The 15,145-nt window shown below is 39.3% G+C and overlaps 1 protein-coding gene across 2 annotated transcripts in view; it reads left to right on the top strand.

The window, feature by feature from the left end:
* Positions 1-13,939, top strand: part of IPO7 (importin 7) — a 51,481-nt gene extending 37,542 nt beyond the window's left edge. For both annotated transcript variants that reach the window (XM_013979065.2, XM_021062248.1), the window contains 8 exons: positions 41-166; positions 592-689; positions 2,847-2,942; positions 4,566-4,786; positions 4,882-5,087; positions 5,849-6,055; positions 9,536-9,652; positions 10,962-13,939. In XM_013979065.2, the coding sequence (XP_013834519.2) occupies positions 41-166; positions 592-689; positions 2,847-2,942; positions 4,566-4,786; positions 4,882-5,087; positions 5,849-6,055; positions 9,536-9,652; positions 10,962-11,059 (1,169 nt within the window). In that variant the 3' untranslated portion in view covers positions 11,060-13,939. The remainder of the gene's footprint in view (positions 1-40; positions 167-591; positions 690-2,846; positions 2,943-4,565; positions 4,787-4,881; positions 5,088-5,848; positions 6,056-9,535; positions 9,653-10,961) is intronic.

The raw sequence follows: 15,145 nt of genomic DNA, 5'->3' as shown, positions 1-15,145 counted from the left end.
TCAGCAAGCATGGTCCTAATGATTCAGTATTCTCTTTTAGAATTCTATGAAGAAATCTTCTCTTTGGCACATAGTTTGACCTGTCAACAAGTGTCTCCACAGATGTGGCAACTACTACCTCTAGTATTTGAAGTTTTTCAGCAAGATGGCTTTGATTACTTTACAGGTAAGTCAAATCATCCTGCAAATACTGAGGATTCCCCCCGTTTGTGTCAAGTTGTAGTGTATCACTTGAACACAGATTTTTGAATAGTCTAAGTACTTCGTTGTTTGTGTTGGTTGGATAAGTTATCAGTAGTAATAAACGCTCAAAGACTACCCATAGTATTGATTTAATTAACTCTTGAGATTTTTTTTTTTTTCCTTTGGCACATGTTCTACTTACCTGCCCCGTTGGTCTTCTCTGTATAATCTTTGTATTAAAGAAGTGTATTTAAATAATAGGCTTGTTTTTACATTTAATTATAAATGAATGATTAAAGTGAACATTTGGGACAAAACATTCAGACTTGCTTTCTTTTTCTGAGATTTTTCAGAAACACAGCATTTGTGGTAGTAAAGCTATTTAATTGATGTGTTTTATTAATACAGATATGATGCCTCTGCTCCATAATTATGTAACAGTTGATACAGACACACTTCTGTCTGATACCAAGTACCTTGAAATGATATACAGTATGTGCAAAAAGGTAGGTCATTTTTCGTTAAGAACATGTGAGGCAGGCTGGAGGTGTAAGAGGTATGAAATTGAGGGGCGTGGTTCCACGTTATGGTGAACACAGTTTATGGGTCTGACAGAACAAGAGCTTTAAAGGTTATAAACTAGAGTTCTCCTCCTGGCACAGTGGAAACGAATCTGATTAGGAACCATGAGGTTGCGGGTTTGATCCCTGGCCTCGCTCAGTGCGTTAAGGATCCGACATTGCCGTGAGCTGTGGTATATATATAGGTCACAGATGCGGCTTGGATCCTGCGTTGCTGTGGCTGTGGTGTAGACTGGTAGCTCTGATTTGACCCCTAGCCTGGATACTTCCATATGCTGTGAGTGGGACCATAAAAAGAAAAAAAAACAAAATTAAAATTATAGATGATTTACTGAAAATGGCTTTTGATTCCTAGATCCCACAGTAATGACTTTGACAAGTATTTGTTTTATGTATGCCCTCTGACATTTAATTGGAGTTATAAATGTCTTTGATTTTAGAGTTCCTTGAGCTTCTTTTAGCCTGTTTCTTTGCTGGGCTTTAAATCAGAAGGAAAGAATTAAGAACTTAATTGAAAAATTTTTGAAAGGATCAGGAATGGTTAGAGACGTTTTCATAAAAACAATCGTTGGAGTTCCCGGTGGCCTAGTGGGTTAAGGATCCAGCATTATCACTGTTGTGGTACCGGTCACTGCTGTGGTGTGGGTTTGATCCCTGGCTTGGGAACTTCCATATACCTCAGGCGTGGCCTAAAAAACCCCACCAAATCCTTGGACTCTTCACACATAGGAAACAAACTTTTGGATACCAAAGGGCAAAAGGGCTGAGGGAGAAATCAATTAAGAGTTTGGGATTAGCAGGTACAAACTACTATGTATAAAATAAGTAAATAATAAGGTCTTACCGTATAGCACAGGGAACTGTATTCACATCCTGTAATAAACTGTGATGCAAAAGAATAGGAAAAAGTTGATACGTATGTGTTATGTATAACTGAGTCACTTTGCTGTGTATCAGAACCTAACATTACAGTAAATCAACTATATGGCAAAAAAAGAAAGAATATCCTTGGAGGCTGTGAGTTTGTGGCAGTTTATACAGTATTTATTACTTTAGTAGAAGAAAGATAGTAAAATCCCAGGGTTCCCTTTTTTCTTTTTTTTTTTTTTTTTTTTGCTTTTTAGGGCCCACCTGCAGCATGTTTCCAGGCTAGGGGTCCAATTGGAGCTGCAGCTGCCAGCCTACACTACAGCCACAGCAATGCCAGATCTGAGCCATGTCTGTAACCTACACCACAGCTCATGGCAACACCAGATCCTTAACCCACTGAGCGAGGCCAGGGATGGAGCCTGCATCCTCATGGATACTAGATTTGTTTCTGCTGTGCCACAGTGGGAACTCCCCCAGGGTTCTTTTTTTAAAAAGGCAAGAGTACTGTAGCATTTGTGTGTGTGGGTGTGTGTGTGTAGTGATTGCTTCTTTGCTTTTTTTTATGGCTTTTCTTACACAAGAGGTAGCGGGCAAAATAGTTGAAATGGGGTTCTTCAATATCAAAGTCAGTATAATTGGTAGCATTTGAATTCCTAACATTTGGAATATTTGTTGAGAGATATCAGGCTGTTTAATACCAGGCATTTAAAAAATGATTTTTCTCCATGGAGTTTTCAGATATTTGTCCTCATTGACTTTTCCTTTCTGAAATCTTAGTCACAAAATAATCATCTAGCTATTTTGCTATTTATTGCCAGTAATATTGTTTATGTTAATAGTCTGGAAACAGAGATACCCAGAACACTTATCCTTAACACCCACATTTCGCCAGTGCTAACGACATGTCAAGTCTCTTATTTCTTGTCTGGGGACAACCTTTGATGACAACAGACTGCCACTTCTTCCTCTGCATCTCGCACTCCATTGTCAGTATTTTTTAGACCTAGTAGTTGTCAGTTTGCTGTAGTTCAGAGTGGTGGAGCGGGGGAGCTGTTTTCATTATGGGGACCGTTGTGCTGGACGAACATTTCCAAGTCCTTGGACTTGGACTGCAGTCTGTAGGATGAACATTGCAGTCGTTCATGTTAATTAGAATATCTCAAAAACTTGAGTAACTGATGCGTCCTTGCAGTTTATGTTTGTGTTGATCAGGTTCTTACAGGAGTTGCGGGAGAAGATGCAGAATGTCATGCAGCAAAGTTGTTAGAGGTCATCATTCTGCAGTGCAAGGGGCGTGGCATTGACCAGGTGAGTGAGACTCCGACTGCTAATGCTTCGTGTTTGAGGATTCAGAGGGGGAGTGTTTTCCTCCGCTTTTTCTTTTGGGTACTTGTTACATACATTTTGTATGTTGTTTATCATGATGCCCAGATAATACGTTAATGTTATTGCTATTTGGAGTTCCTGTGTGGCTCAGCGGGTTAAGGATCTGGCATTGTCACTGCTGCAGCTTGGGTCGCTGTTATGTTGTGGGTTTGATTCCTGGCCTGGGAACTTTTGGTCATGGCCAAAAAATAAATAAAGTAAAATTTAACCAATATAATGATCATGTTTTTAATATTATGGAAATATGACTGGCAGGTTTTATGGCTACTTGTTAACAAATGCAGGGTAATTTGATTTGACTTAAGGTTTTTTTATAGTATGTTGTGAGAGTATTGTTTGCCCCATTATCACTTTGCAGTAGGGAAATCTAGTCATTAAATTTCCATGGTCTCTTTCAATGGCAATTTTTTTTTAATGGAAACTTTTTATTTATTTACTTTGCTTTTTAAAAAGGGCCAGACCCACGGTGTATGGAAGTTCCCAGGCTAGGGGTCAATACAGAGCTATAGCTGCCAGCCACAGCACAGCAACATGGCCTCAGAGCTGCATCTGAGATCTACACCACAGCTCACAGCAATGCCAGTTCCTTGACACCCCCCCCCCCACCCCGAGTGAGGCTAGGGATCGAGCATGCATCCTCACCAATACCGGTTGGGTTTGTTTCCACTGTACCACGATGGGAACTCCAGTGGGAATTTTTTAATCCAACTTTATTGAGACATAATAAAATACAACCTTATGCGAGTTTAAGGTATGCAATGTGATAAGTTGATACATGTTTTATGTTACAAAGAGATTACCACAATAAGGTTAGTCAGTAGCTTTTGGGGGTTTTTCGGTCATTTTTGGCAGCCCCGTGGCACAGAGAGCTTCCAGGGTAGGAGTGGGAGCCACAGTCTCGACCTAAACCTCAGCTGTGGCAACTGTGGCAACGCTGGATCCCTAACCCACTGTGTCAGCCTGGGGATAGAACCTGCATCCCAGTGGCTCCCAAGACACTGCTGATCCTGTTGCACCACAGTGGGAATATTTTGAAGCCATGATTGCTGTTGTGATGAGGCTGTATAATACCTGAGTGAAGACTAGTTTTTTCTCTAAAATTAGGTTTTTCACTGAAATAATTTAACTATAAAAATTATCAAATCGTGGAGTTCCCGTCGTGGCTCAGTGGTTAACGAATTCAACTAGGAACCATGGGGTTGCGGGTTCGATCCCTGGCCTTGCTCAGTGGGTTAAGGATCTGGCATTGCCGTCACCTGTGGTGTAGGTCGCGGACACAGCTTGGATCCCGCGGTGTTGCTGTGGCTCTGGCTTAGGCCGGCGGCTACAGTTTGGGTTAGACCCTAGCCTGGGAACCTCCATATGCCGCGGGTGCGGCCCTAGAAAAGATGAAAAGACAAAAAAGTGTATATGTGTGTGTATATATATATATATATATATTTATATATCAGATCCTTTAATGGATAGGGGGTCAGTTGAGGGGGTCAGTTAATATGGGTAGGATAGTTAGACAGTTTTGGAATGTTTTGCTTTTTTTCTCTTTAGTGCATTCCCTTATTTGTGGAAGCTGCTTTGGAAAGACTGACAAGAGAGGTGAAGACAAGTGAGCTTCGAACAATGTGCCTGCAGGTTGCCATTGCAGCTTTGTATTATAATCCACACCTGCTTCTCAACACCTTAGAAAATCTTCGCTTCCCTAATAATGTTGAACCAGTTACAAATCATTTTATTACACAGTGGCTTAATGATGTTGATTGTTTCTTGGGGTAAGTGGCATATATTAGATCTCTGTTTATTTGTGAGGAACTCTTGCTTTTTTTTTTTTTCAAAGGAAAAGAACGTCTTTATTTTCCTTTTTTAGGCTTCATGACAGAAAGATGTGTGTTCTGGGCCTGTGTGCTCTTATTGATATGGAACAAATACCACAAGTTTTAAATCAGGTTTCTGGACAGATTTTGCCAGCTTTTATTCTTTTATTTAATGGATTAAAAAGAGCATATGCCTGTCATGCAGAACATGAGAATGACAGTGAGGACGATGATGAAGCCGAAGATGACGATGAAACGGGTAAGGGATTTGCAGTGGAGGAAGCCAGTCTTCTTTATTGCTTAGCTAGAAATATTACTGGACCTAATTTTTCCCCTCTCCTCAAGAAATCATATCATAGCTAAATGTTTTCATGTTCATTCAGTCATCGAAAAACTATCTTCCCACTAGAGCAGAAAGTCCATGAAGGCAGGAACTTTCAGGTGTATCTCCACCACGGGTTTTAGTGTTGGCATATGTCTATCACTTATTAGTACTGAAATATAGGTGTACCTACATTATAAAATTAATTAGATGTTGTAGTACATTTCACCTTTAAGACACTATAGACTAGACTGCAAGAGTAAAAATTGATAGGCTATTATGTGAGAGAGATTACTGCAAATAAGATAGTTGCCATTTTTGTCTTTTTTCACTTACTGTGTTAGCCTTTTCAAAACAAAACAAAACCTCATAAAGGTGTTCTGTGGATATACCATAAACTGTAGTTATTACTGGTATTCGGTTTGGTACATACCATAAGGCTCAGAGCACACCAAGTGCTGATCCTCATATTATGCAGTCCCTTTTCAAGCTTCTAGCATTAAGAATTGTGAGTAGTTTTCTAGGGTTTCTATGATTTTTTTCTATTTATTGCTGAATATGTATTTAAACACCAATTCCTGAACCCTTCCTTAAGTTGACTCAGTTGTGATGTGTAATTTACCAAATGTGATCACTGGCAATTTACTGATTAACAGATGTTTCAGTGTTAACAAGAGCACCTTTTTATGGCTTGGCAGAGGAACTAGGGAGTGATGAAGACGACATTGATGAAGATGGGCAGGAGTATTTGGAGATTCTGGCTAAGCAGGCGGGTGAAGATGGAGATGACGAAGACTGGGAGGAAGACGATGCTGAAGAAACGGCCCTGGAAGGCTATTCCACCATCATCGATGATGAGGATAACCCTGTTGATGAGTATCAGATATTTAAAGCTATATTTCAAAGTAAGTTAACTCGGTACATGTCCTCAAGATTGTATATGACCCACTTTCCTGAGCCAGTCTGTTGCTATTTATGTGTGCCCTTAAATAAGGGATTTGGGGTATAACACACCCAAACTAGAATATGATTTAGGATTGTTAGGCAAAGCCAACGTTGTTTCTACTAGTGCCTTAGACATTCAGAGTATTTTCCTCAACCTATTATTTTCTTTCTTTTTTTTTCCTGTCTTTTTAGGGCCACACCCTTGGCATATGGAAGTTCCCAGCCTAGGGGTCGGATCAGAACTATGGCTGCTGGCCTACACCACAGCTACAGCCAAGTGGGATCCTAGCCGTGTCTGTGACCTGCACCACAGCTCACGACAATACCATATCCTTAACCTGCTGAGCGAGGCCAGGGATTGATCCTGCACCCTCGTGGGTGCGAGTCAGGTTCATTAATGCTTGAGCCACAAGGGAACTCCGATTATTTTACTTCTGTTTAGATTATAACTTTGAAATAGGCATATTATAGGAAAATTGTGTAGTTCAGAACTTTTATCCAGTGAGAGTTTCTGTTCTCCTGATTTCTGGCGTCCCCTTCCCCCAGAACTATCCGTTCTCATGTCTGTTTCTTGTGTTCTTATATTTGTGTACCTCCCCTACCCCGCCTTTGGCTAAACCCCACACTTAACTATTCAGAATTTGTCCGTTTATAACATTAATGGTCTTAGAATCTCTCTCCGTTTTTCCTGCATCAGTGTGTGGCTACAGAATACTAGGTGCCGGGTTGGGTTTGTTTGTTTTTTGGCTGTCCTGTGGCATGTGGAAATTCCCAGGCCAGAGGTTAAACCCACACTACAGCAGTGACCTGAGCTGCTGCATTGGCAGTGCCAGATCCTTAACCCACTGTGCCACCAGGGAATTCCAGTTCAGTTTTTTTTTTTAAACCATCATTTATTTGGATTTCAACAAAATGCAACATCTGTGTTATTTCACCCAGCTAAAGAAATTAAAATTGGCACTATATTTGAACGTCTTTTCCCTCCAGAGTGAATTAATATGCTATTTATCTTTCTGTACATTATGAATTTTGATGTAGAATAAATTCTCTGATAACCAAAGCATAGATCTTCCAGGCCTGTAACAAAGCAGTTTTCTCTTGTTTTGTAATGATTTTTATTTTTCCCTTACAGTTGATTTATAGTGTTCTTTCAGTTTCTGTTGTACAGCAAAGTAACTCAGTAATACACACACATATCTTTTTCTCACACTACCTTCCATCATGTTCTATCGCACATGACTGGATACAGTTCCCTGTGCTGTACTGCAGGATCTCATTGCTTATTGACAAAGCAACTTTGATGCAAGCTTGTAGAAGCACAAAGATTTTTTTCTGAGCTACGTGGCAGGCCATAAGAATTGACTGAAGTGTCAAAAACTACTGTCTGTCTTTTGTTCACGACTTTGTATTTTGTAGACTTAAACACGTGTTAATATCATGGCTTATAATAGAGAGAGGGCTCATGCACAGTAAATGCAATAAAGTAGAAATAGGAAATCATGATGAAAGCAGTTTTCTTTCTTGGGATGACTCTGTAAAAAATTCTATTTTGTGAAAAGGCTTTACAGAGAACCTTTTCTCTTTCACTTTCTCCCCTGCCCCTTATGTAGCTAATTGAAATTGAGGAAGTCAGACTTGCTACCATTAATACCAACTTATCTAGTGCATGTTTTTGTGAAACATTGTGAGATTTAACAACTGATTTTTGGCATGTTGGGAAATTTTTGTTATTCCTTTGTTACAGACTGAGTTTGACTGTTATTTAGACTATAATATAAAAATATGTGAGCATTTTAAGTACCACAGACCTACAGAAAATTAGGAAAGACAGTATAGAAATTAAGAAAGATTTTGAGTAGGCAATAAAGAAAAAATTAAGGCATTTATTTTGAATCATTCACTCCTTTCTTACTTAATGCTTTTGATTTTTGTTTTTTAATTCAGGGATTTGAGAATTCCACCCAGAGCAGCTTTGTTCATTTTCAAATTGCTTTAACTCAGAATCTTTTTCTTTTTTCGCTGCCCCATGGCATGTGGAATTCCCAGGCCGGGCATCAAATCCGAGTTGGAGTTGCGACCTATGCCGTAACTGCAGCAATGCTGGATCCTGAACCCACTGTGCCAGGCCAAGGATCAAACCTGTGTCCCTGCCACTGCAGAGACACTCTCGATCCTTTTGCATCTCAATGGGAACTGCAGAATTCAGAATCTTTTTTTTTTTTTTTGGTCTTTTGCCATTTGTTGGGCCGCTCCTGCGGCATATGGAGGTTCCCAGGCTAGGGGTCTAATCGGAGCTGTTGACACCAGCTACGCCAGAGCCACAGCAACGCGGGATCCGAGCCGCATCTGCGACCTACACCACAGCTCACGGCAACGCCGGAACCTTGACCCACTGAGCAAGGGCAGGGATCGAACCCGAAACCTCATGGTTCCTAGTCGGCTTCGTTAACCACTGCGCCACGACGCGAACTCCAGAATTCAGAATCTTTTTAAGGGGTGTGGGTTAACTTTATTTCTGGTTGCATTAGATTGTTACTTAAAAGAATTGGTGGAGTTCCTGTTGTGGCGAGAAGTGGCTAACGAATCTGACTAGGAACCATGAGGTTGTGGGTTCGATCCCTGGCCTCGCTCAGTGCGTTAAGGATCCAGCGTTGCCGTGAGCTGTGGTGTAGGTCGCAGACACGGCTGGGATCCCGAGTTGCTGTGGCTCTGGCGTAGGCCGGGGGCTACAACTCTGATTCGACCCCTAGCCTGGGAACCTGCATATGCCAAGGGATCAGCCCTAGAAAAGGCAAAAAAAAAAAAAAAAAAAAGAATTGGTTTCGGCTCTAAATCCTTATTTAGAGGTGAGAATTTTAAGAATAATTAGATTTTTAAAGCATAATGCTAAACCAGGATTTCCTCCCCCTGTATCTTTATTTTTTCTTTCGCTTTTTAGGGCCGCACCTGTGACATGGAGGTTCCCAAGCTAGGGATCAAATTGGAACTGGAGCTGCCGGCCTACCCCACAGCCACAGCAATGCAGGATCTGAGCCACGTCTGCAAACTACACCACAGCTCATGGCAACACCAGATCCTTAACCCACTGAGCGAGGCCAGGGATCGAACCCACAACCTCATGGTTTCTAGTCAAATTCATTTCTGCTGAGCCATGACAGGAACTCCTGTATCTTTTTTTTTTTTCGGCTGCACCCACAGTGTTCGGAAGTTGCCCAGGGATCGACCCCACACCGCAGCAGCCACTGAGCCACTGCAGTGACAGCGCCAGCAGCCTTACCCTCTACACCACAGGGAAGTGCCTGTATCTTTTGTTTCATAAGTAAAATACTTTAACCTATTATTGGGAGAATGTAAACTAGATCAGAATTCCAGTGCCGGGGTGAGTGGAGGAAACAGAATAGAAAGGAACGACCAAGTCTCTCCTGCTTTCTTTTTGATAGCTATACAGAACCGTAACCCTGTGTGGTATCAGGCTCTGACTCATGGTCTTAATGAAGAACAAAGAAAACAGTTACAGGACATAGCAACTCTAGCCGATCAAAGAAGAGCAGCCCATGGTATGTTACTTGACCTCAGCCCTCTTTAATGCAATTAATGACTTGATACCGCTGTAAGTCTCATGTATTTATTTTTGCTTTTCAGGGCTGCACTTGTGACATATGGAAGTTTCCAGGCTAGGGCTCAAATCAGAGTTAAAGCTGACGGCCCACACCACCACTCACAACAACGCTGGATCCTTAACCCACTGAGAGAAGCCAGGGATCGAATCTGCATCCTTACAGATACTAGTTCGGTTTGTTACGGCTGAGCTACAATGGGAACTCCCCAGCATTAAATTTTAAATTAAATGATTTAAAATTACATAAAAGCTATAGTTGTGGGAGATGAGCTATTCACTCTAATCTTGCAGAAATGAACTGAATTTTGGTTTTGGCCACAATTTACTGATTTTAAGGGTAGTTGAAGACTGCTTTCAGTGTGCATTGCTTTAATAAAGCCGCTAAAACTTGGGGTGCTGGTTTGATAGAAAATTCTATTAAAATTTACTAAAGTTATGAAAACTGATTTCTTAGAAGTATATTGAAGACACGTCATTTCTTTTTCATTGTTAAACATTTCAGTGTAGGACATTTTGGATACTATCCAGGCTAACAGTTTTCTGTAGGTCTTAATACTATTTATTGAGTCAAACTAGTTTTATATTCAAAGGGGGTCCTCCTTAAAAATAAAGCACAACTTTTTAAGGTACTTATATTTGGAATTGCCTGTATCACATTGAGTAGCCATTATTACCTTTGGAGGCTGGATCCTACTGATTCAGTATTTAACTTAAAATAGGGTATTTTAAAGTTTTTCTTTGTAGACACTGGGAAGTGAAAGTTGGTTTAGAAGTCTCCAGCATACAAGAGAATTCATCTTCTCTACTTCATATACTCCCATCCTCTCTGTACTTTTTTTTTTTTTTTTTTTTTTTGTCTTTTTAGGGCTGTACCCATGGCATATGGAGGTCCCCAGGCTAGGGGTCCAATCGGGGCTTTAGCCACCAGCCTACACCACAGGTGCAGCAACGCCAGATCTGAGCCTCATCTGCGACCTACACCACAGCTCACGGCAAATGCCAATCCTTAACCCATGGAGCTAGGCCAGGGATCGAACCTGCGTCGTCACGGATGCTAGTCAGATTCATTTCTGCAGAGCCACGTTGGGAACTCCCTCCTTTGTACATTTCGATGGAGAAAGAGGACAGAGATTGAAACTCCTCGCTAATGCTGGTGGCTATGCTGTTGTTCATCGTAAATTCTTCTGTTCTCCACAGTAGTAAGATGTTCACATATTGTATTGAACTTGCACTTACTTGTTTTCTAGAATCCAAAATGATTGAGAAGCATGGAGGATACAAATTCAGTGCTCCAGTTGTGCCAAGTTCTTTCAATTTCGGAGGCCCGGCACCAGGCATGAATTGAGTTTCTGCTTTCTTTCCTGCAGTGTGATTGTAGTGAACAGCTTGTGTTCCTCTAGTAGCTGTTCTAGAACTGGTTCATTTTATCTCCTCTAAACTAACTGATCATTAGATGGACAAAAAACCCCAGGAGGTGGGACCTGATCATGCAACTTGGCACTGAAGATGAAACTAGAGGGATTTTGGTGGGAGAGGGAGGTAACTTGGTGGGGGGCGGGTGGGTATTTTCTTTATTTTTTGAAGAAAGTAAGATTCTGACTGAAAGTTCAAGTGACACTGTGGAAATCTGCAACGAGGGGTTGTCATGAAGGCAGCTTTTCTTTTTCTGAGGAAAAAATAGGCATGGGCTACAGGACTATTTAAAATGTCTCATTTACAGTATAAGCTCAAGGTAGATGTAATTTTTACACCTATGAGTATTTGTCCAGTTTCTGTCTGTTCCTCTCCATTGGATATCTATTCTTTATATGTAAATAAGATAAGGTAATCAATAGCCTTATTCAAACGTCATCATTTTCACTCATCAAAGATTGTTCCTATGTAGGTCATTGGACATTTATTGTAGCACTACATGACTGATTTAAGAAACAAATCTGTAAATGAATTAGCACTTTCATATTGAAACAAGCCTGCTAGCCTATGTATAAAATAGCAAAATGTTTGCTCTTTATAAAAAGATGGGGTGTAATGGGGGGGCAGGGGTAATTTCAAGTTATTAATTTAAAAATGAACTAGCAATTTTGTACCTGGTGACTTTGTGGTGCACTCACCTCTGATAGTGACTTGAATTTGGTGTGTTAAAAGGGGTTAGTGATAATTCATTGCTGCTAAAAAATGGCAATTCCCTCTGTGTCCTTTTTTTCTTAAAGCTCTCAGTGTACAAGTGACTATTTGGATACAAGACCTTGCTGTAACAAATAGGAAAGGTGATGTTTGAAGCATGTAAATTGGATATAAAGTTCTACTCTTAAAGAGTTGATCAAAGAGTATGGCTAAACATCTATATATGCAATCTATTAAAAGAACTTAATTCGGCTATTATGTCTTGATTTGATTGCAGTTTTTTCCTAATTATATATTTTTTTCTCATTGATCTGTTTTTATGCTATATCTACAAAGTGCAAAATGGACACTTAAAAAAAATTGACATTTAACACCTGCCTGCCTCCCTTTCCCCATCTTCTCTACCCCTCTTGTGGTATTATCTGGTCCTAAATGGATAGGCTCGAGGTTCAAGTTTCCCCCCCAAACCACTATTGATACCACTGCAAAAGCAAGCCAGCAACCAGACAACGTCGAGAGGTTGGCTCGCTCCCCTCTCTCCCAACTGCATGTTCAAAAATAAGCCTTTATTAATCGTAAACATCTATCAGATGAGTCTTACATTGGGTTATTTTTTTATATACATGTACACACACAATATTCCAAATTGAAAGCAACATCCCAATGGATTCAGAACTGTTAAGTGCTGTTGTCTATAATGGACTAGAAAATTTATAACTGTAAAAATGAAGCAAATGCACATATTATTTAAAATTTGCGTAATTAAAACCCATTGGTGTTGTGTTTTCTTGTATGCCAGTAATTAAGCCGCTGCTCTTGGCTCTGTTTGGTTTCTATTTTAACACTGAAGGAGTGAGAGTATTTCCTATATTTATGAATTTACTATGAAAATCTTGGCAAAAAAAAGAAAAAAAAGTCTAAAATGTGTGGGTGAAAACTGTTAATCAAGTGTGTTTCTACTTTTTTCCCCCCAAGTTGGACACCATCTGTGTACCCTAGGTTGCTTCAGGGGATTTCATTATTATGTAAAATCAATAAAGTTAAAATGGAGTAGTTGTATATATGCAACATTGTGTACAGAGGGGAGATACTGAATAGTATTAAGCATTTTCGTCTTCCTTTACCTTTGATCCCCTTCTTAATATCCAGTCTACTTTTTAAAATTTCAGACTTCACTGCTCTTTGAATTGATAATTCCAATTTTCACATTGTTATTGGAAAACCATATCTAATAAAGGTTTTAGTTATTCCCACGCACAGTATGAAAATTTCGTTTGCTGAAGTTTTGTTACAAGAGAATGTATTGGCATGTCTTTGAGAACAAGTTATATTGTCTCCTCTGTCATACAACTCAAACTAATCTCCATTTATGGATTTTGACTGAAATTAAAGACCTTAAAATTAATTAAATTATATTTAATATTAAATATTGTTTAAATGGTAGTTTCTAATGTATTGAATATATACCTCGATTATTTTCAGTATTTCCTTAAGTATTACATCAAATTAGAGTTTCTTATAGATATGGATCTTGATATGTGTCGATGTTTCTAAGTAAGGTTATAGGATTTTGGGGTAACTTTTCAAGAGTAGTATTTATAAACTTGTAATTAGTTGCATGTAGATTTTATTTATTTAACATACAGCCTTTCCCACAGTTTCACTAACCTATAACTTATTTAAAATTCTGATTTTGTTTGGGTTTCAGTATTTGTCTTTTTTAATGGCTGACATTAACATAAAATCTTTACTTTTTGTAAACTTAAGCCATCTGTTTTTATAAAATATTTATCAGTATTAAATAAAGGAAGTTAATCTGTTTCTCTGCAGGTAACAGAATGATTACTAATCTACACACCTTATCAAGAGCGTGACTGTTGTGTTTACGTCTGGAACTGACCAGGCTGTAGAGAGCAGGGGTGGCCAGACCACAGCCTTATGGCTACGTGTTGCTCTTAGGTTCCAGATGTAGTCGCTGAAGCAAGCGTGAAGAAAAAAGGGAGACCTGGCATAATGACTTGAACACAGTAGGCATTCCCTAAGTGTTTGTAAAATGAATTACCTAAAATTACATTAAAAGAAAATTACAGTTTACTTTAAACATACTGGTTAGAAAATATCAGTTCTGTTCTATATAATTTTAAATTTTGTTGAAGATTATATGTGGCTGTCAGAATCCTTCCTGAATTCTGGGTTTTATCCTTGATGAGGTTGGCCACCCTTGCAGTAGTACACACTTTGGTGTGTGTGGGTCTTACCGAGGGAAATTGGGTATCCAGCCAGAAATCCAGAATTTTATTGCTATGGGTGGGATAAGTTTAAGTAGCTTTTTTTGAGAGGTAATTCCCCCTGTAGGTTTTTTAAAGCACAAGTGATAATTCCTTTATGTATTTATAGAATCTTCTTTCCTTTATATATTGAAATGTCAGTTCGCTTGATATTTGGATCCTATATTTAAGTACTTCCTATCAGAGGCTTTTAAAGTTTTAACATCCGTTTAGTAAACTCAAACTAGAAACACAAATTTACTCATCCAGAAAAAAGGCATCTACCAAAACCCTGAAGCTAATGAACTTAAAACAATGAAAGACAAAAAACTTGTCTAAAAGCTATTGACTTTGAGGTTGCAAGACACAATAAGATCATAATACAAAAATCAGTTGTTGGTGTTTTCTGTTTTTTTTGTTTGTTTTGTTTTGTTTTTTATGGCTGCACCTGTGGCATATGGAAGTTCCCAGGCCAGGGATTGAATCCAAGCCATACCAGATCCTCTAACTTAACTCTGAAAACTTAAAAATAACCTAGAGACAGCCCATCTGCATGAGGTGCAAGACACACTTGTGGAGAGGGCAGTACTCGTCAGGTGGACCGACAGATTCGGTGTAGTCCCTGTGCCTTTTTGCAAGAACTAACAAAGTGATCCTAAAATTTGTATGGAAGTGCAAGGGACCCTGTCAAAACAGTCTTGAAAGCAAACACGATGTAATTATGACAAGAGTATGATAAGGATAGATGCCTTACACTGACCAATGGAATAAAATTGAAGTCTGGAAATAAACCCTTAAATTTATGATCAATTGACTTTAAACAAGAGTGCCAAGAAAAATCTTTCAACACATCTCATACAGCTGGGTGTCTACAAAACATGAAGTTCGACCCTTAATACTTCATACAAAAAGTAATTCAAAGTGGTTTAAAGATCGAAATGTAAGCTCAAACTTAGGCAAACTGTAAAACACTGTGACTGAATTAGGCAAGTTTCTTGGATATGACACCAAAGGACAAGTGACAAAAAGAATAGGTGACT

Source organism: Sus scrofa, chromosome 9, assembly GCF_000003025.6.
Source record: "Sus scrofa isolate TJ Tabasco breed Duroc chromosome 9, Sscrofa11.1, whole genome shotgun sequence".
In the NCBI taxonomy this organism is placed as follows: domain Eukaryota; kingdom Metazoa; phylum Chordata; class Mammalia; order Artiodactyla; family Suidae; genus Sus; species Sus scrofa.
This window is presented reverse-complemented; position numbering and strand designations above follow the sequence as displayed.